This window comes from Tursiops truncatus, chromosome Y (assembly GCF_011762595.2).
Source record: "Tursiops truncatus isolate mTurTru1 chromosome Y, mTurTru1.mat.Y, whole genome shotgun sequence".
NCBI classification, from domain to species: domain Eukaryota; kingdom Metazoa; phylum Chordata; class Mammalia; order Artiodactyla; family Delphinidae; genus Tursiops; species Tursiops truncatus.
The window spans coordinates 2,465,009-2,486,992 of NC_133428.1; the positions used below are offsets into that span (position 1 = coordinate 2,465,009).

At 48.1% G+C, this 21,984-nt stretch overlaps 1 protein-coding gene across 2 annotated transcripts in view; it reads left to right on the forward strand.

Moving 5' to 3' along the window:
* The window catches only part of LOC117307483 (pseudouridine-5'-phosphatase-like), a 452,112-nt gene that overhangs the window by 29,994 nt on the left and 400,134 nt on the right, over positions 1-21,984 (forward strand). For both annotated transcript variants that reach the window (XR_012329446.1, XM_033850254.2), the window contains exons 2-3: positions 3,414-3,632; positions 21,430-21,659. Coding sequence is in view for 1 of the 2 variants with exons in the window: in XM_033850254.2 (XP_033706145.1) it covers positions 3,414-3,632; positions 21,430-21,659 (449 nt within the window). In the remaining variant the exon portion in view is untranslated. The remainder of the gene's footprint in view (positions 1-3,413; positions 3,633-21,429; positions 21,660-21,984) is intronic.

The following is a 21,984-nucleotide window of genomic DNA, read 5'->3' on the forward strand; positions in this document are numbered from 1 at the left end:
TTAAACCTTAAAACTGACTCTGTTTTTGCTAAATGAGAGCTTTTCCGTTTCCGGAAGTTTATGGATCATGGGGCTGGGGACACGGCGTCAGTGTGCCTGTCCTAGGCCGGGCGGTCAGTTAACAAGTATTTGTGAAGCTAGGGAATGTGTAACACTGTGGGAGGGAATCCCAAATGGTTACCACTTCCTTTTAAAGTAAACACCCGGAACGAGGCCCTGTAACTTGTCAGATGCAGCAGCCCTTGCCGTTTTGGGAGCTGTGGTGTGCAGGCAGGGAAAGCAGAGCTCGTCGTTTCCTCTGAGCTCACAGATGCTCCCTGACCGCCTTCCGCGGAGCCGCTGCAGGGCACGTGTGCCCCAGACGGCCCTAGAGGCGGGGAGGCAGGGCCGGGCGCCGTGCTCACAGCTGCGCGCCGGTTACCCGCTCAGCTGACGCAGGCGCCTAGCAGGTGTGTGCCCGTGGGAAGACCCCCCCAGGGTGCAGACGGGTAAGCTAAGGCCCAGTGGGGTGCTGAGCACATGTCCTGAGTTCCCAGCGGCTGGCCAGCTGCGGGGCAGGGCCTCCAACCCAGGCCAGCCGGGCTTCCGAGCACGGGGCCGGCTCCCAGCCCAGAGTCCTCCGGCACGCCTGGGCCTGCAGGCGGCCGCTGCTCCCCACGGTGCCCCCGGCAGAAGCCGCAGGTCACCGGGGCGAAGCAGCTCCTCCTGGGACGTCCAGACAGAGCGTGGCCAGGCTGGGGATTCGCTGCTCCTCTCGGATCAGGACGCCCTTGCTTTGTGTCCGTGTGGTACAGAAGTGGAGATGGGGTGGGCAGAGAAACCAAGCCAGCTCTTACCCTGCATGCTTCTTACTCTCGGGTTGATTGAGGGGTTTTGCTATTAGATAATGCAGATCATGCCTTTAGAACTGGATTAGGTGCAGCTTCGTGCAAGAGAGAAGTGGGGAAATACGCTCACCCCTTCCGTCTTCGTAAGCTGAAACACAAACGGATACCGTCCTCAGAGTCTGGGGTGGACTCAGCCAGCATTTAAATACGTTCTCGATGATAAAAGCTGTTGCTAAGCATAGTACAACGACAGAAGCTCAGCCTCAGACGAAACAGAGAGGCCTTCCAGGTGTGGTGATGCCTTTTATAGTAACAGTTCAGTGACCCTAAACGTCAGTGCCTTCTGTTTTCCCACCTGGGGACCCAGCCCGCAGCTCGGATGAAAATACCAACCTCTGGGCTGAGTCTGTCCGCTCACCTCCCTCACTGCCCCCCGCCCAATCCGATGCCCTCGTGTCACTGCCTGCCTGATCCCTTCATCTGTACCTGCTGGGACTGCTGCCTGGATCCTATCCCCCCCACCGCCCAGGGCTGAGGTTCTCGTGTACCTGCAGTATGTTCCTAACACACCTGAGTAAGGGAGCAGCTTGTGTGCACGTAGCCTGTGGAAAACCACGTGAGTTTCCTGTGAAAAATAACCCAGAAGCACGGCGCAGAGCACAGCTACTTTATGCGGCTTCATTTTAGTTTAGCTTCTGGAGAACCTTTTCCTTTCAAAACGCTGTCCCTTTCATTGATCGTACGCTGTCGTCAGCGGGCGTCCTCATTGCCGGGTCTCAGGAGCTTGGCGATGCATTCAGATCCTCGCTTATTCCGCCGAGGGTTTGGGGGGATTTTATCTGAATTGTGAAGAAAAGTGGCTGTCGGCACAGTCTCCTACAGATTTATAATCCCACCGTTCTGTGCCTTTTAGATTAAAAGCTTCAGCTTTAAATAAACGCTGCTTGAAGCGTTTTTAAAGAATACAGCTGTTTTCTGTCTTCAGAATTAGTCCTTTTTCATGCTCCTTTCTCCTTCCCCGTCCACTTGCTTCCGCACGAGTCCCTCATGTTAAGTCCCCACCCGGCCTCTGCTGCTTTTCCTGGCACTCCCTAGCCTTCGCAAACCCATCAGTGGTTTCTCACTCGCTGGGTGCCGGCGATGTCTTTTTGTCAGTCTTTCTCTCTCTCTCAACCGCTAGAAGAAAAGTGCTCACGTGTAGAGGGTAACATGTATAGCCTCCCTGCCAGTGCATCCATCCCCCCCCCGCCCCGACCCCGAGAGCCCTCCCTCTGTGTCCGCTCACAGGCGAGAAGGATGTAAAAGAGCGTGTGCGACAGGCAGCCCTCCTCAGCGTCCGGCGGAGGGTGCACCAGCCCTTCCCTCTTTGCTGGGACTTCTTCAGGGAGATTAAGTGCAGCGTGGTTCTAGAAAAACTAGAACCACTCAGGTTATTATGCAGACGCTGGCTGCTTCTACCAAGGATCCCGGGAAGACTTTTCCTCAAGTCCCACCTTCTTTTGTACCAAAAAAAGAAAAGGAAACAAAAGCTGGAATGTACTACCCAGCCCAGGGGTCATGCCCAAGCATGGTCTGGCGAGTATGTCTGAGGGTGGATATCTGAGATCTTTTTGTTGTGTGTCTTATACCGTCCCCCCAGAATCCAGCCCGTGGTAGAACGGTGAGGACCCAAAGAGTTAAAGTGCTGAGCCTACTTGATACGCAGCTGTAGATGATTTTGCCTTGGAAAGCAGAGGAGAAAGAAAAGCTCTTTCTGTTGCTGGTCATCGTCAAGGCTGAAGCATGCCACCATGGGGCTGAGGGTCCAGGGCTTGTCCGGGGAAGCAGCCTACAGGGAGGCCCTAGCACGACACATTTAGCGGGTGGGGAGGGGAAGGGCAGGTCAGCTGCCGGGAGAAGCAGCCACGGGGTGGGTGGCGGCCTCCTGGGAATGATCCCTTCACCACAGAGCGACAGCATCCAGGTACGTTGCAGGAAACGCTGCCGCTGTTGCAAGAAGGCTTGGTGGACGAAGCCCCCCGCCCCCCATGCCTGATGACACAAGTGCCGTGAGGGATCTGGTCCCGTGAGAGGAAACGAGAAGCACAGGAGTTGTGTGTTCCTACTCAGAGCCGCGCACAAGTTTCTGTCCTCGTGTAGGCACTTCACTGCTCCGCCCGCGGCCAGGCGCTCCTGCCGGGTGGGAGTAGTTCCTCGGGGCACATCCCTAACAGCAGAGGGCACACACACAGACCCTTGCGTGCTGCCGTCACGGTGCACGCTTGGGAGGACCAGCTCAGGGCGTCAAGCGCGTGCTCAGGCCCAGATGCGTGCGTGCGCGTAGACAAGGCAGTTTCACCGTACTAGAGACTTTCTTTCTGGGCCAGCCTGTAACGTTCCCGAGCAGCAGAGAGCAGGCTGCCCAGGGCATCGTCTGGTCCCCATGGCCTGAGAACGTCTCGCTCACGTCCATAGGTCTCCCCGAGAGAGCTTTCTACCCTGAACTTGACCTGCACTGTGAACACACGTGCTTCTCTGATGTAGACTTGGCATTACCAACGCGTGCACCCTAAAAGCCTCTGTGTCTTCGTCTCACTGTGTCTGCAGATACCGAACGGCTGTACTCAGTGGTGTTTGAGGCAGTCTGCGGTCGCTATGGGAAGAAATACAGCTGGGATGTGAAGTCCCTTGTTATGGGTAAGACGGCGTTGGAGGCGGCCCAGATCATCGTAGACACCCTGCAGCTCCCGACGTCCAAGGAGGAGCTGGTGGAAGCCAGCCAGGCGAAGCTGAAGGAGGTGTTCCCCACCGCCGCGCTCATGCCAGGTGCCGCCCTCTGCCATCGTGTCTCTCGCCTTAGTAGTGACTCTCACAGACTCATGCGGGGCATGCTAGGGTTGTCCTTTGGTCTTGATGACTTCTTGGAAAATTCTCTTCCTTGTGAGGCTCAGAGGGGCTCGAGAGAGAGTTTGGTGGATGCTGTTGTGTGCTGCGATTCAATCTTGTCTTTTTAAAGGCTTCTTAAAAGAATATGCGTTCCTTTCACTGACTCCTGAGGTCCAAAAACATTTGCATTGTGTTTGCATGGGTATTATGTAAAGATTACATTCCTGACAGAAGGCTTTTTCTTTTCACAATCAGGTAACACCGACTAAGGTTTCAGCAGCTATGCAAACTTTAACATGTTGATGATAAGCAAGCACCTAAATCTCCCCAAAGAAGTTTAATTTTTTTTTTTTAAGTTAAAGGCATAATTCTGTTCTGACATGTCTGTTTGTATGGCCTTTATCGCTCTCTTTACTTGTTTTCCTTTGAAAGGGAAGATGATTTTTCTCCCTTGGAGCATGTTAACTGAAGGTTGATCACAACGGAATTGCCTGCTGGTTCTTACTACAAGTGAGAAGGTCAAGAATGTTCTAGATTATAGGGACAAAAAATGCTTAAAAATGAAGTATTATTTTAAGATTTTTCTAGGAGAAAAGGTGAAAACTCAGTCTTTAGAATTCCTGGTGCTAAGGGAGAAAAAGTTTACAGTTACAGCAGAAATTTTGGATTCAAAATTGTATTCATATGAGTCATCATCATTTTTGAAACGTGTGTTGTTATCTGTATTTGTACACATATCCAGAGGGGTAGATTGAGTATTCCCGGGAACCAGAGAATTTTCTGTCAAAGGGCCCTGCTAATACCGCTGCCTGTGTCACACAGAAACCATGTGGACTGTTCTTGGATTACACACACACACACTCCTCACGCACGGGTACAAGCACCGCGATTCACACTCCCTTCATCAGCTGCCTCTGGGCTGTTTGCACACCCAGTAATCCTGACAAACTTTAGTGATGGAAACACATCCGCATGTCACAAGAAACAGCTTAAAATTTACCATCTTATCCATGTTTAGTGTACAGTTCGGTAGTGTTAAGAATGTTGAAGTTGTTGTGTAACCATCACCACTCCATCTCTCAAACTTTTTACATTGCAAAGCTGAAACTCTGTCCCCATTAAACCCTAACTCCCATTCCTCCCCCTCTCCGGCCCCCGGCGCCCACCCTTCTTCTTTCTGTCTCTGTGAATTTGAAGTGCTCTAGGTGCCTCATACAGTATTTGTCCTTTTGTGACTAGCTTTTTAAATTTAGCATAATGTCCTCAAGGTTCATCCATGTTGTAGCATGTGATTTTCTCCCTTTGAAGACTGAATCATATTCCACTGTACGGACCACATTTTGTTTATCTCTTCATCTGTCTATAGATAACTCTGTTGCTTCCACCTCTTGGCTGCTGTGAAAACCACTGCTGTGAGCATGTATATACAAATATTTCTTCAAGACCTTGCTTTCCTTTCTTTTGGGTATGGTCGCAGAAGTGCGATTATTGGATTATAAGGTAATTCTGTTTTTAGTCTTTTGAAGCTCCACCATAACTGTCTTCTATACTGGCTGTACCATTTTATTCTTCCTCCAACGGCCCACAAGGGTTCCAGTTTCTCCACATTTTCACCAACACTTGTCATTTTTTGTCTTTTTGATAGTAGCTGTCCTATTGTGTGTGTAGTGATTCTCTCTTGATTTTGCCTTTCTTTAATGATTAATGACGCGGAGCATTGTTCCATATGTTGTTAGCCGTTTGCATGTCTTCTTTGGAGAAATGTCTATTCAAGTCCTTTGCCCATTTTTTTTTTTTTTTTTTTTTTGTGGTACGCGAGACTCTCACTGTTGTGGCCTCCCCCATTGTGGAGCACAGGCTCCGGACTTGCAGGCTCAGCCGGCCATGGCTCATGGGCCCAGCCGCTCCGCGGCATGTGGGATCCTCCCGGACCGGGGCACGAACCCGTGTCCCCTGCATTGGCAGGCAGACTCCCAACCAACTGCGCCACCAGGGAAGCCCCCTTTGCCCATTTTTTAATAGAGTTATTTGTTTTTTTCTTGTTGAGTTCTAGGAATTCTTCATAAATTCTGGATATAAACCACTTATCAGATACATGATTTGCAAATATTTTCTCCCATTTCATAGGTTGCCTTTTCAATCTGTTGACTGTGTCCTTTGATACACAGAACTTTTTAAGGTTGATGTACTCCCATTTGGCTGTTTCTGCTCTTGCCTGTGCCTTTAGTGTCATATCGAAGACACTAAAAAAATCCTGTGTAGGGCTTCCCTGGTGGTGCAGTGGTTGAGAGTCTGCCTCCCGATCCAGGGGACGCACGTTCGTGCCCCGGTCCGGGAGGATCCCACATGCTGCGGAGCGGCTGGGCCCGTGAGCCATGGCCGCTGAGCCTGCGCATCCGGAGCCTGTGCTCTGCTACGGGAGAGGCCACAACAGTGAGAGGCCTGCATACTGAAAAAAAAAAAAAAAATCCTGTGTCATAATGCTTTTTCCCCATGTTTTCTTTCAGGAATTTTATAGTTTTAGCTCTTACCTTTAGGTTTTTTATCCATTTTGAGTTAATTTTTGTGTATGCTATAAAGTAAGAGTTCAGCTTTGTTCCTTGCACGTGGATATCCACTTTCCCCAACACAAGTTTGTTGAAGAGACTGTCTTTTCCCCATTTTTGAGTGGTCTTGGTAGTCTTGTTGAAGCTCATTTGGCCATATGTGTGAGGAGTTCTTTCTGGGCTCTCTATTCTATCCCATTGGTCTATATGTCTGTGTTTATGCTAGCACCACACTGTTTTGATTACTGTACCTTTGTAATGTGTTGTGAAATCAGGTAGTGTGAGATTGTCCAACTTTGTTCTTGTTTTCCAAGATTGTTATGGCGCTTCAGGTTCCATTGAGGGTCCATATAAATGTTAGGATGGATTTCTGTATTTCTACAAAAATTGCTTTTGGAGTTTTGATATGGATGGCTCTGAATCTGTAGATCGCTTTGGGAAGTATGGACATTATAACAGTATCAAATCTTCCAGTCCATGAACATGGGATGTCTTTCCATTTATGTGTGTCTTCTTTATTTGTGTCTTATTTATTTGTTTCTTCCAGCAGTGTTTTGTTGTTTCAGTGTACAAGTCTTTCACCTTCTTGGTTAACTTTTATTTCCCTTTGATGCTATTGTAAATGGAAGCGTTTAAATTTTCTTTTCTGGCTGTTCATTGTTAGTGTATAGAAATGCAACTGATTTTTGCATGTTGATTTCTGTATCCTGCAATGTTGCTGAATTTGTTTATTAGTTCTAACAGTTTTGTATGTGTGTGGAATCTTTTCTACATATAAGAGCATGTCATGTGTGAACAGATAACTTCACTTCTTCCTTTCCAACGTGGATGCCTTTTGTTTCTTGCCTGATTTCCTCTGGCTAGGACTTGCCGTGCTGTGTTGAATAAAAGTGACAAGAGAAAGCATGTTTTTCATGTTCCTGATCCCAGAGGAAAAGCTTTCAGCCTTTTCACATCGAGTAATGATGTTGCTGTGAGCTTTTCATATATGGCCTTTATTATGTTGAGGTAGTTTTCTTTTATTCTTAGTTTAAGTGTTTATATCATGAAAGGGTGCTGAGTTTTGTCAAATGCTCTCTCTGCATCAGTTGAGATGACCATGTGGTTTTTGTCCTTCATTTTGTTAATATGGTACGTCACATTGATTTCCGTATGTTGAACCATCCTTGTGTTCCCCCTTGGTCATCATGTATAATCCTTTTAATGTGCTATTTAAATAAGTTTGCTAGTATTTTGCTGAGTATATTTGTATCAATTTCTTATAGTTTCTTTGTTTGGCTTTGGTACTAAGGTAATGCTGGCCTCATAGAATGAGCTTGGGAGTATATCGTCTTCTTTAATTGTGGAGAAGAGTTTGAGGAGTATTGGTATTAATTCTTTAAAATTTGGTAGAATTCTCCAGTGAATCCATTTGGTCCTCTTTTCTTTGTTGGGGGGTTTCTCATTACTGAATTAATCTCCTTAATAAGTAGAGGTTTGAAGAGACTTTCTCTTTCTTTTTGCTTTGATTTTGATAGGTTGTATATCTTTATTTCTTCTAGGTTATCCAGTGTTTGCATACAATTTTTCGTATTATTCTCCTTTAATCCTTTTTATTTTTGTGGCATTGGTTTTAATGTCCCATCTTTCATTTCTGATTGTAGTTATGAGTCCTGTTTTTTTTTTTTTTCTTGGTTAACCCAGCTAAGGATTTGTCTAGACAGTTCATATTTGACCTGGAGTCTCTTTCATGGTTTAACATACAAAGCGCCTGTGATGTTTTAGAAATGTAAATACCCTTTTTCTTCCTCATCCACCCAAGCCTTTCAGGTGGTTTTCCTTCTAGAGTTTTTGTCCTATATTCTCAGATTTACTTGAGATATGTTATACTACAATTCCAAGAAAATATTATGTCTCATTCAGCTAGTCTGGTTGTTTGGCTGGATTGCCAACAAGTCTATATTATGAAATCTGCTTGGTGATCCAGTCATTGTAGTGGCCTCATTTGTCTCTCCCAGTGACTAGGTATGAGTTAAGTAGGGTGCTAATCGTAGGTAGCAACAGAAGAGAACTGAATCCAGACACCTCCACCGTAGAAGTGAGGCAGGAACTGGTTCTTCAAAGACAGTTTAGTCCTACAGAACTCACTAACCCCATTCATTGTGATGACTCTTCTTTCTGTGCTACTCCTTCACCTCTTCTAGACAAGAGGGGTAGAGGACCTCTTTATTTACTGATTGATCAAGGTCATGAATCTGGCTTTTTAGCCTAAGAATTTTTGTGTATACTTAAACTTTTACTAGCCTCACAGCTGAGAGTGAGGACTTACCAGTGCTTCTAAAGTGTCTCCTTGAAAACATGAGGTCGTTCGCACACACGTAACTGGGAGGTGAGCTAAGCATGAGAAGATGACAAGAGTATAAAGAAAAGCCCAAGAATGCACCAGACAGGAGACATGTAAAATCGTGCTGGGGTGCTCGGTTAGACCAGGGACGGAGGTCAGAAGGTGCCACTGGACGTTCTGAGTGGGTTAGGATGACAAGCAGTATTTGGTAATTATACGTACCCCCAAAGGGGAAGAAGAACAGGAGGAAAAAGGCAGGATGGGCTGTGGAGCCGAAGGAAGGGCCGTGTGGAAACCTAAGGAAGCACGTTTCCTTAGAGCTTCTGTTCTGTAACATGTTAGTCACAAAAACAGTAAGGACAGAGATCAAGTTGTCTACCCAAAAAGACGTGCTTTGCCCCCTAGTTTACACCCCTACTGCATTCCTCCCATCCCCTCTTTTATCTGAGCCAAACCTGAATTCCACCGGAAAGGTGACCTCCTGGGGAGACCAGGGTGTGGTGACTATAACTAGAAAAAGTCACCACTGCCCTCTTTCTAGGTCTAGGTTTTCATCTCGTTCACTTACCGCTTTGTTACCATCACGCAGCTGTGGATGATAGCATAACCCTTGACCTTCATTTCTTTTCTTTCTGAAGGTATTTTCTGGTGGGGCATTTTAGGTTGTGGAAGGCATCTTGAGCTCATTAGAAAAGAAGTCTCTCTGTAGGGATGGTCTGTTATGAATTCAATATCCTTCATTTTGAGAAAGAAACTCTCAGTTCAGGGTGAGAGCTGTGGCCCCAGCAGGTACTTAGCAAGGAAGGCATGGCAGTTTGCCAGGGGTAGCAGGCCCTGATTATGATGCAGGCATGTCTGCCTGGGCCAGTTACCAGGGGAAGCAGGCCCTGATTATGATGTAGGTGTGCCCTCCTTGGGCCAGGCACCAGGCAATTAGCCCCTGATAGTGACGCGGGTGTGTCCTTGCCTGGGTCCAGCCACTTGGAGGGTAGGGCTGGCCGGTGGGGCTTGAAGGCCAGGCACAAATGACTTGATTACCTTCCTATCAGCAGCCTAATGACGGAATGCTGTGGATGCCTCTCCTTGAGGTGGGTCATGAATGATCTGGGAGGGAGATACTTCTGACCAGTGTGTTCTGTAGGCATTTACCACATGCCTTACTGATGACATATAGGGTGAAGGTCAGAGAAAGGTCTAATTATTTTCTGGGAAGAGACATCTTCTGAATCGTGGCACAACTTTTTTTTTTTTTTTTTTGCGGTACGCGGGCCTCTCACTGTTGTGGCCTCTCCCGTTGCGGAGCACAGGCTCCGGACGCGCAGGCTCAGCGGCCATGGCTCACGGGCCCAGCCGCTCCGCGGCATGTGGGATCTTCCCAGACCGGGGCACGAACCCGTGTCCCCTGCATCGGCAGGCGGACTCTCAACCACTGCGCCACCAGGGAAGCCCCAGTGGCACAACTTTTTGATAAGAAGTATTGAAGTGTATGTGGCCTAACGTAAGAAAAACTTTTGCCATGGGACGTAAGGAAACCTTTTTAACCGGGTCCCCATGAAGGATGCTGGTACCTCCGTTGTGTTTTGAAGCACATTTCTTCAGTCATGGATTCTTTGAGATGGATGAAATGATGTATTTTGGCATAATTCAGCGAGAGTAACTGGTGTAGAAGGCCATAAAGTCGGTGCCTCTTCTGGTGTGAAACCCCCCGGAAGGTTCTCCTGTTGGCCTGGCTCTCTACTTTTCCTGCTCGTTTTCATGGGCTGGGATGGGGGGATTTCTCAAGGAAGAGCCCAGGGCGTGGCATCTGGGCCAGTGGACAGGAGGGGGACAAGGCCGAGCCCAGGAGCGATGGCCCATGCGCTGCCCGTCACACGGGCCCCTCGGAGGTGCCAGCCCCCCCCCCCCGCCACACCGCGCTCCCTCGGGTTTTTCTCTCCCCTCCTGCTCTGGAGGTCACCCAGCAGAAGAGCGGAAGTGCACGCTGATCCCCGGCCCCCTGGGCAGCCGAGGCTGTGGTGCCCAGGCCTCTGCGGCTTGGGGACGGCCGGTCCCCGCTCCCCCATCAGCGGAGCCTCCCTGTGCTCTGCAGCCCAGGTCACCTCGGGAAACCAGGAACTCGGCCGTGTCCACCGTGGAGTGCGGCCCCCCGACATAAGCTGGAGAGCGGCACACGTGGGGACTCCCTGGGCAGGAGGGTGGGCCTTGCCGGGGCACAGCAGGTACCTGTGCTCTTCTCCCGGAGCGCCCCTGATGACCACAGCCCGGCCGCAAAGTGGACACCGCTCTCCGTGGTGTGGGCCCCAGTCCCACTTCTACCCAAGCCCGTTTCTTCTTTGCCAGCCTGCTTTGGCCTGGGTAATTATGTGTCTCCACCCCCGCACCCCCCTCCTTTTGCTTCTCTCTTCTACTTTATTCTTTGTGTGTCTTATGCCCTTAGTCCCCCATGGCTATTAGCAGACATTGTCGGCTCCTGCCGCCCCACTCTCTGAACACACGGTCCACCGTCCTGGCAAGAAGGCACTCATTTCCTTAGGGTCATCCTGTAATTTTCCTCTTCCTTTACTCAGTCCTTAAGGGCATCTGGGGCTGGGTGGCTGCTCATGGGCACATTAAAGAAAGGTGTGTATAATCAGCTTAGGATACATGCATATCCATTTAAGTGGAAATCTACAGTAACATATAGTTTTACGTCAGAAAGAGAAATTCAGAAAAGAGTGGTGGAAGGGGAGTGGAGGAAAATAAAGCAGAATGTTCTCAGGGCAGTGGCAGCTTTGTGCTGGGGATGGGGGCTTGAACTTTGGGGAAACTGCGGAGAGCAGGTGAGATAGAGGCGGCTCGAAGCTGAACCTTTTACTGATGTGCTTGAGAAATAGGCAAGGACTTCGGCTCGACTAGGTCTTTAGTCTTGAGCTAAGCTGTCTGCTGCTTCTAGAACCAGTGGGAGTTTTGAAGAGATGATGTGCCAGAGGGAAACCTATGCGAGGTGGGGGGGAATTCCTCTGGGTTTATGGCACATGATGACGACAGCAGGGGAGAGTTAGCTGGGAGGAGGACCAGACTATGAGGGCTTGACCTAAGGTGGAGTCAGAAGGTCTCAGTGGACCGCAGTCCCATGTGAGGTGACAGTGTGACGTGGTACTGGCAAAAATTAACATTCACCTGACAAACCAGGACTGGAACTGAAGTTTCAAGACTCATTATTACTTAAGCACCGAAGCTGTAGAATTGCAAACATAAAAAGAATCCAGCAGACAGCACATACAGAGAGAAGGTGTGAGTCTCAGGTTACGCCTAGCTTTTCTCATCATGAAATCAATCACAACAGCAGTGAAAGGAGAATATTGAGTATGGACGTGGTAACAAACCACAATCACGATGCCACACTCCTTCAAAATCATTTGCTGGTCAGTAATGCCAGTAACAGACCTTTACAATTCTGATTCCCCTTGTGCTGTAGAGTACTGACTTATTTGATGATGTACATGGACGTTACTCCTTTTTCCTGGTTTAAATGTTCTGGCATTCAAAGACTGCCAGGTGCCTGAATTGTTACTAAATTATAACAGAGACATCCTAGACTAAGCCACAAGATATATGTCTTGTCTTCCTGCGATTCTAGCTATTACTTAACTGTGGGCGTAAAGGTTTTTCTCAAATGAACGAGCTGCAGTTTGTTTTTAAATGTGTGGCGGTTCCCCTGTGGATTTTTAAATACTTGGGAGGAAGAGATCATGGATAAAAGAAGTCCTTACTGAAAGACCTCTCAATTCAGTGGAGAGAAATGGGTAGATAGATGGCCATGACGGTTTAGTCACGGGCGTCGGCAGCTGAGGAGAGTGGCTTCCAGCCGCTTGGACAGGCTCTGGGTGTCTGAGGAGCAGGTGCTGACTGCACAGGTGCCGACTCAGGGGGTGGGTGGCACCTGTGTGGGGTGAGGAGTGACCTGTCGTCCCAGCGAACACGGCCAGGTTCCAGGGGGCCGCCTGGCTTGCCCCGCATCCCACAGCTTCCCCGTAGACGACCCACCCAGCAGTGGGGACGCAGTGTGTGCACAGACAGTACGGGTACACTTGAACCTTGGACAACACCTGTAATTTATAGTCAGCCCTCCGTGTCTGCACTTCCTCCTCACCTGCCGAGTCAACCCACCACGGCCCGTGTAGCGCTGTAGTGTTTACTGTTGAAACACGTCCACTGTACGTGGACCCGCGCAGTTCAAACCCCTCTTGTTCAGTGGTCAGCTGTATATTAGTCTATTTATTTTCAGTCTTGGAAGATCTGCTCCCAGCATTATTTCGGGGATGCGGTGCACAACGGACAAAATATTTCAGCTGCGGCTTGCTTTTCAAGAATTAAAAAATATTGTATTTTTTAAAGAATGGAAAGCAATTACTCATAATAGCCAAAAACTTGAAGCTACCCAAGTATTCACTGATGGATGACTGGATAAATAATATGTCTTATATTCCTACAGTGGAATATTATTCAGCCTTAAGAAGGGAGGAAATTCTGACACAGGCTACAACACGGGTTAACCTTAAGGACATTGTGCTCACAGGGAAAGAAGCCAGACAGAAGAGACAAATACTGTGTTATTTCACTGACAGGAGTCAGCTGCAGTGGTCAGAGTCACAGAGACAGAAGGTGGTGTGAAGGTTACCGGGGCGGGGCGGGGGAGAAGCAGTGTTCACTGGGGACAGAGTTTCTGTCTGGGGAGGCGAAAGAGTTCTCCAGATGGCTGGTGGTGACCACTGCACAACAAGGTGAAGCTCCTGAATGCCACTGGCTGTGCACTTAAAAATGCACAAGATGGTAAACTTCATGATATTTTACCACAATAAAAAAAATTCCGGGCTTCCCTGGTGGCGCAGTGGTTGAGAGGCCGCCTGCCGATGCAGGGGACGCGGGTTTGTGCCCCGGTCCGGGAAGATCCCACATGCCACGGAGCAGCTGGGCCCGTGGGCCATGGTCGCTGAGCCTGCGCGTCCGGAGCCTGTGCTCTGCAACGGGAGAGGCCAAGACAGTGAGAGGCTCGCCTATCGCAAAAAAAAAAAAAAAAAAGGAAAAAAAAAAGAAAAAAAAATTTTGTTTCTGTTTTTAAATACCAGAAGCCGTTCACGGATTACGAAGTTGTATTTTGTTAAAGTTCCTGGACAGGCGAGGTAGAAAATGGTGGTAATTGCATGCTGTACAAAGAATTTTTCCGTAAATGTCACAGCTGTGCCTGTCTCCTCTCCCCCAAACCGAGTCACACAGCCACTAGGGGAAGGGCCTTGCTTCCGTGCCCCCCTGAGCACACACTCAGTGGGACCTTAGTCCCAGTGTCATGGCATGTTGAGTGGGGCTCCAGCACCTCACCACAGAGTCCTCCTCTGAGAGATACCCATGGAAAGGAGGGGACCCTCACTAGGGGCTTGCTGCAGCCTTCCAGGCGCTGGTGCTTTCGGCATGTCTGCAGCAGCCTAGACAGGAACACAGGGAAAGACTTTCTGTTTCCTTACCAGACCATTCCCGAGGACATAGGCGATAACACCGAGAATTTTATATTTGAGGACTTCCCTGTTGGCACGGTGGTTAAGAAGCTGCCTGCCGATGTAGGGGCCATGGGTTTAAGCCCTGGTCCAGGAAGATCCCACATGTCGCGAAGCAACTAAGCCCATGCGCCACAACTGCTGAGCCTGCGCTCTAGAGCCTGCAAGCCACAACTACTGAGCCCGTGAGCCACGACTACTGAAGCCCGAACGCCTAGAGCCCATGCTCCGTCCGCAACAAGAGAAGCCACTACAATGAGAGGCCCACGCACTGCAGCAAAGAGTAGCCCCCTGCTCGACACAAGTAGAGGAAGCCCACACACAGCAACAAAGACCCAACACAGCCAAAATAAATAAATTAATTTAAAAAAAAAAGAATTTTATATTTGAGATAATGCCCAGAAAAAACAACATGCACAGAAACTCTGGCCACAGTGTTGAAATTTCTGCAGAATGGCAGCAAGGAAAAAATAGTTGACAGTGGAAAATTATCTCAGTTGACTGTCCTGGTCCCCACAAAATTGGGCTGATCACTTTCAGATTAGTTTGATAGCCACAGTAATGCACTCTGCTGCTTTTGTCTCTATTGGACGCATCAGGTGAAGGAAATCAATCCATTTTTGATGCGAATTGCTTAGAAGGCACCCACCTTTCTTTCCATCATCTCCTGTTTGTGTAGGAATTGAAAACTGAACATGCTTCCTATATCTTTATATCATCTGCAGTTTTTATACTCGTTCTGTGAAGTAGGCAGGATTGCTCTTACTCACATTTTATAGGTGAGGATGCAGATTTGTAGAAGTAAACTGAAGAGTGAGGAATCTGACCCCTGGACTTCTAGGCCATTCCTACACTGCCCTGACTGAGAACATTGCATACGGCACTGCCTATGATGACCGGCATCCCTGGTCTCCACCCACCAGAGCCAGGAGCCCCCCCTCCCCCAGTTGTGACAACCAAACAGTGTCTCTGGACTTGGCCAGATGCCCCAGGGGGCGGGGGTCAAAATTGTCTCTGCTGGGGAATCACTGCCCTAAATACAGTGGTAGACTGGGAAGGCATCGTGTCAGGTCCCTCTTAGTGTGTTATGGGGCGGATGGAAATTTCAGGCTCCTGGGCCTTGCTCGTCTTGGAAGGCGACCCTTCACTTGAGTTGTCATTGCCTTTGATGGGCCTGTTCTCCAAATCCTGCCCTGGGAAGGAGGGTGGAATGTCTGGTTGTCCCCACCATCCTCCCATACTTAGGTAAGAATCCTAATTAGAATCCACCCTGGAAAGGGCGACCCTCAGGGTGAGTCAGCAGGCCCTATCTGCCCTGGAATGTGAACTCATGCCCTGCGATCATGCCTTTCCAAAGCACTCCTTAGGAATCCACAGTGACATTAAAATCTGGGCATTGCTAAAGGTCTCCGTAAGGAGGGAGAGGTGTCAAGATCCCCCCTCTGAGAACCTGCTCCTGTAGCTCCCAGCACCCTCGCACCTCCTGGCTGTTGATCCCAGCGGAGTGACCTGGTCTCTGGGTCTGAGGTGGCAGCTGGAGGTTCCTGGAGCCTCTTCCCACTGATGCCGAGAACAGCTGCTAGGCTTCTCTTCGTGTGTGTGTGTGTGTGTGTGTGTGTGTGTGTGTGTGTGTGTGTGTGTTTCCTTTTTCTTTCTTGAGCTCTGCCCTTGATTGCTAACAATTGCTGAAACATTGCCAGCACACGTTCATGTTTATAGTCATGAATTATGTCGTCTTCTCAGAATCAAGGCCCCAGCTTCTAGTTTCCACCACCAGTGCTGCTACCTTGGGTCCTTGGGGCCACAGTTTCTGTGGCTGCCGTAACAAATGACTGCAAACTTGGTGGCCTAGAACAACAGAGGTTTATGCTCTCACAGTTCTGGAGGCCACAAGTCTGAGATCAGGGTGTGGGCAGGCTGCACTCTTTCCGGAGACTCCAGGGGAAGATCCTTCCCGCCTCTTCCAGCTTCCGGGGGCTCCAGGCATCCCTGGGCTTTTGGCGCCTCCCTCCCATCTCTGCCTCCATCTTCACGTGGCTTCTCCTCTGTGTCTGTGTCTCTCCTCTTATAAGGACACCAGTTGCCATGACCTGAACGTTTGTCATCCCCCCTCACCCCCAAGTTCATAATATATGAAACCCTAACCACCACCACCCACCCCGCCCCAGTGTGATTGTATCAGGAGGTGGCCCCTTTGAGAGGTGATTAGGTCATGAGGGTGGAGCACAATGAATGGGGTTAGTGCCCTTATGAAAGAGACCCCAGAGAGCTCCCTCACCCTTTGCACCATGTGGGGACACAGGGCGTACACAGTCGTCTGTGAACCAGGAAGAGGGCCCCCTCAGCAGACACTGAATCTGCTAGAACCTTGATCTAAATTCCAGCCCACAGAACTGTGAGAAATCAATTTCTGTTGTTTATAAAGCATCCAGCCTGTGGTGTTTTATTATAACAACAGGAACAGAGTTAAGACACCAGTCATTGGATTTAGGGCTCACCGTAAATCCGTGATGATCTCATTCTTGAGGTCCTTCATCACATCTGCAGAGACCCTTGTCCCAAATAAGTTCACGTTCAGAAGCACCAGGGCTTAGGACTCGGACATATCTTTGGGGGGGCCACCGTTTGACCCACTGCCCTTGGTGGCATCCCTGTGACCTGTAACACTGTGGTGTTGGGCTGCTCACCTTTCAGGCAGGGGCACAGTCAGCGTCTAGGAGAGGTGGTCTGCCTACGCCCTTACACATGCGAGTCGGGGTGAGGAGGGGCTGAGCCTTGTCTGAGGAATGCACGTGTGGAGGTCTAGGCTGAGCAGAGCCCTGCACAGTGCACCCGTGCCAGGACGGTGTGGGTGTCTGTTCCCCTGCCACGTGACTGGGCGCTTGCATCAGCTGAGCCCCCGGGCTGACATCGTGACATGACCCTCACCTTCCTATGCATCCCTGCAGAGGTCTAGACTCAGCAGCCGCTCTGTGTTTCCTGAAACACATGGTGTATCTGTTGCTATGTGGTATCATCTGCCCCTGGGTCCTGTTCACTCCCCCCGGGAGTTGAACCCTCGCTGGGTTCAGGGTGAAGTGTTACAAATGATGCCTGAGCTAGTTAGAGGTTTCATGGATATACCCACTCAATGCTTGAATTCCACGGCACCGCCTGAAAGAACTCATGTCCGCTATCTTTTCTGCATTTTTCCGTTTTCAAATCCATTTTCGTGGCAGCCTCTGTGTCCTTTCTCACCAATCTTAGGTGTCTAGGATGAAGTCAAACGGAAACATTCTTCTATCAGGATCCCTGATGCTCCGCATTTCTTATTTCTTCCCCTGTAGGTCAATCCTGTGAGTGTGGCTTCTTTGTAGCAAGAGCTGTCTGTCTTCCTGCCCTGCCCTGAAACCGACTTAAGCACACCAAGGCTACAAGCTGTTGAGTGGATTTCATTTATGTACCTAATGAACCAGCTTCTCCACAGGACAGAACTCCTTTCACATTTTCAATCTTTTACTTCTCAGAGTGACTGAATAAGAAAAAGTTGGTGTACAGTATTTAAAGGATACAAAAGTGTTTAAGGTGTGTGTGTGTGTGTGTGTGTTTCAAACCCAAACAGAATAGGCCTAATTTTTTAAAAGATTATTTCCCTGATTTAAAAACAAAAATTTTTTGTTCACTTAAAAAATAAATGAGTGAATGAATGATACAGAATTTCTGAAGGAGTCAAGCAATAATGTATCAGGACGTTCGAGTGATTCATTACTGACTGTAACCTGAAGTGTGATGTAATGGTGGTGACCATGGCTGACATCTGTTGGGGCCTTACCTTCCTGTGTGTGCTTTTACGTGCAGGCCCCTTTACAGGCATTCCTTCACAACTCCACCACCGGGAACATTAATCATTGCTGTGTGACAGTGGACAAAACTGAGCCACACACAGTGGTTGAGAGTCCACTTGCCGATGCAGGGGACACGGGTTCGTGCCCCAGTCCGGGAAGATCCCACATGCCGCGGAGCGGCTGAGCCTGCGAGCCATGGCCGCTGAGCCTGCGCGTCCGGAGCCTGTGCTCCGCAGCGGGAGAGGCCACAACACTGAGAGGCCCGCGTACCGGGGGAAAAAAAAAAAAATGTTGAGTACTCACTCCAATATAGGCTTATTGGTGTGTACTTATTTATGTATAGTACTCTGCTGTTACATTAGGTACATTATGAAATGTTCACAGAACTAGAAATGTTAGAAGGATAAGCTAAAATGAGATAAACTATATTTAAATTTTTAAAATCAGTAGCACCAGAGAACTTTTCCAGCAAAGTTTTCTTTTTCCAGTAGGTTTTAGAGAAAGCATCTGTTTAAATATGCTCCATTATTTTTTAATATGTTGGTTTACTATTGTGTGATACAATTTGAATATTTTGTTTTAAATTCAAATCACGTTGATACTCAACTTTAATCACCGTATCCAGACAGAGGTGATTATTGGATGTCTGTTTGTTTATAGGCATTCTTTCATCCATCTTAATTCATCCGTTAAGTAAAGGGTTTTTTTACTGAAATTTAACCAGTAAGTGTAATTCTCCATGCTGTTAATCAGTGCTTGTTGCAGACAATCTTGAATGCTGTGTTTTTTTCATGTTTTCACATGATAGATTCACACCCCATAGAAACCCTTCACGTAGAATACTTTCACACTGTTTGGAAATTCCTTTCAGTGTGAAATTAAGCATATGTGTTCAGAAGTCATACAGGTCTGTAGTTTTCTTGTGTGACTTTTGGCCGGCTTTGGTATCAGGAAAGTGCTGGCCTCATAAAATGAGTTGGGAAGCGAGCGTTCCCTCCAATTTCTTGTGGTTTCTTTATTTCTTCTTTCTTTCTGAGATGCTTGCTAAATTCAGCAGTGAGGCCATCCAGTCCTAGATTTGGGAAGGTTCTTGACTACAGATTCAATTTCTTTAATAGACCTAGGGCTAGTTAGGTTATTAGCGTCTTCTTGAGTGAGGTTTCTAGCTTTCAAAGAACGTGTCCATTTTATCTAAGTTAGCAAATTTATTGACATGAAGTTGCTTGTCATATTTTGTGTATCCTTTTTAATGATTTTAAGGACCTGTAGTGCTGTCTCTCTTTCACTGCGATAAACTTGGATTTTTTTTTTTTCCCTTGATCAGTCTAGCTAAGAGCCCACCAATTAAATTGATCTTTTTAAAGGACTAGGTTTTGGTTTAATCAGTCTTCTACGTTCTCTTTTCTGTCTTGAGTTTATTATTTTTTTCTTTTCTCTTTACTTTCTTAAGATAAAATCTTAGATTGTAGATCTTTTCTTTCTTCCAGTTTTTGATTTTTCAAATACCATTCCTATTTTAATTCTCCTATGGTCAGGGAAATTACTTTGTATGATTTCAGTTACTTAAAAATTTTTGAGACTTGTTCTTTGGCTCATAGTGTATTCTATCTTGTTGAATGTTTTATATGCACTTGAAAATAATATGTATTCTGCTGTTGTTGGGTAAAGTGTTACATAAATGTCCATTTGGTTAAGTTGCTTGATAGTATTTTTGAAGTCAGCAGTACCATACTTATCTTCTGTCTACTTGTTTTGTCAATTACTGAGAGAGGAATTTGAAACATCTTTCTCCTTCCTGTGCTTTGAGTTTTTGCTTTACCTATTTTGAAGGTCTGTTATTTGGTGCATACACGTTTAGAATTGCCATATCTTCTTGATGAATTGACCTATTTGTCATTACAAAACATCCCTAGTTATCCCTGATAACTGTCATTCGTTGTTCTAAAGCCCACTTGTCTTTTGTTAGTACAGCTACACTGACTCTTGATGGGTAGTGACATAATACGTAGTTTTCAATCCTTTTTTTGTTAAGATTTTTTTAATGTGGACCATTTTTAAAGTCTTTATTGAATTTGTTACAGTATTGCTTCTGTTTTATGTTTTGGTTTTTTGGCCACGAGGCATGTGGGATCTTAGCTCCCCAACCGGGGATCCAACCTGAACCCCCTGCACTGTAAGGTGAAATCTTAACCACTGGACCGCCGGGAAAGTCCTTCAATCCTTTTAGTTTTAACCTATCTGAGTATTTATCTTTAAAGTAAGTTTCTTGCAGACAGCGTGTATTTGGGTCTCACTTTTATTTTTGTTTGTTTTTCCATTCTGACAGTCCCTGACTTGGGCGTCATTATATTTACCAAGCTGTTATGTGAGGTCAGTATCTGCTGATATCCATCATCTCTTCCATATTTGTGTTCATTTCTATTGATTGCCTTTTTCTCCTGGTTATGGGTTGTATTTCCTCCTTTGCAAGCATGGTAATTTTGATTGGATGTCGGACACTGACTTTTACATCCATCCAAGTGCTAGATTTTGCTGATTTAGTTGTCTTGGCGTGGAGTTGAGGTCCACATTTTCCTCTGAGCACCTCATAGGACTGTTCCTCTGAAGGATCACAGTATCTGTTGCCTTTCTGAATGGGTTCAGGTATCGAAAAACGTGTCAATCTTTTCTGTAGCAATTGAGAAACTAGGGACATCGCCTTATGTACTTACTGAAACAGCCGTGATTATCTGATTATTTAAGATACTATTTTAGATAAACCTTTGTGTGGATTTAGACATTACTGTTGTTGTAATCGGGTGTGTTGAAGGTGGAAAGTACTGTCATTTTTGTCACATTTCTTATAACTGGCGGTCTCTTAATTGGCTCCAAGGATAATACATTAACCTACGTGTTTCCTGGACTTAACCACCACCGTTGATAGGAACGCGGAAGCGTGTCTTTCACGTGGTGTGTTGTTGTTATTGTTGTTCAGCTGCGTTAAGCAGAGCCTTTTCAGTGTCTGACCCCTTGGTAGGTGGTCCTGCAGCTTTGCTTCAGCAGCGACCTTTCCCTTCAGCCTCTGATGGGGGCTGGTTCAGGGTCCAGCAGTGTGAGGAATGCTGAATTGCTTTCTGTACAATACAGAGTTTCCTCAGAAAACACCAAAAGCATAGTCCTTGTGTATTCATTGCTTTAAAACAAAACAAAACGAAGCCCTGTGTACTCAGTGCAGAGGCCCTTCCCTGGGTTGGCTCCGATAGGATTGACGAACACAGCAGCAGCATCCCGGTACCGTCACCTCTGTTACTTTGGGAGGTGCTAGCGCTGAGCCCTGAATCGCTCTCTGACGTTTGTGTTGCGTGGGGATGCCCCAGTGCTGACGACCCCTGTCAGGACAGTGTGAGCTCACACGATGTCTGGGCAGAGGCAGCAGAGCCAGGGCGGCAGAGCTGGCGCAGTGTCCCTGGAGGCCTGCGGCCGGTACCTCTGCTCCCCATCATCACTGACGCCCCCCCCCCCCCCCGCCCCCAGGTGTGGAGAAGCTGATCCACCACCTGCGGAAGCACGGCGTGCCCTGTGCCGTGGCCACCAGCTCAGGGACCGCATCCTTCCAGATGAAGACCAGCAGACACGAGGGCTTCTTCAGCTTGTTCCATCACGTCGTCCTCGGCGATGACCCCGAAGTGAGGAGTGGGAAGCCGGAGCCAGACATCTTCCTGGTGTGCGCCCGCAGGTTTTCTCCCGCCGCTCCCGTGGAGCAGGTAAGCGGCAGCGGGCGTGCAGGTGATGCCGTGCGCAGGCGCAGGGTCTCTGTGTCCACGTGGACAGCTGCTGCGCGGCACTCCCGAGGACTCAAGGAGAGGGCAGTGGGGTCGCCGGGTGGAAGGTGCGTGCGGAGATCCCTTCGTTTTGTGGCGGAGTGCAGCCACCCCAAGTCACCTGGCCAGTGAGCCCCGGCCAGAATCGTCTGGGGTGCCCGAATGTAGGAAAGCCTAGGCTTCGCAGGGCACTGCCTGACGGGCACTTTGCAGGGAAGGGGGGCCTTCAGTGATGCATGGCGACGGTGTCCTTATTTGTAACGAGCAG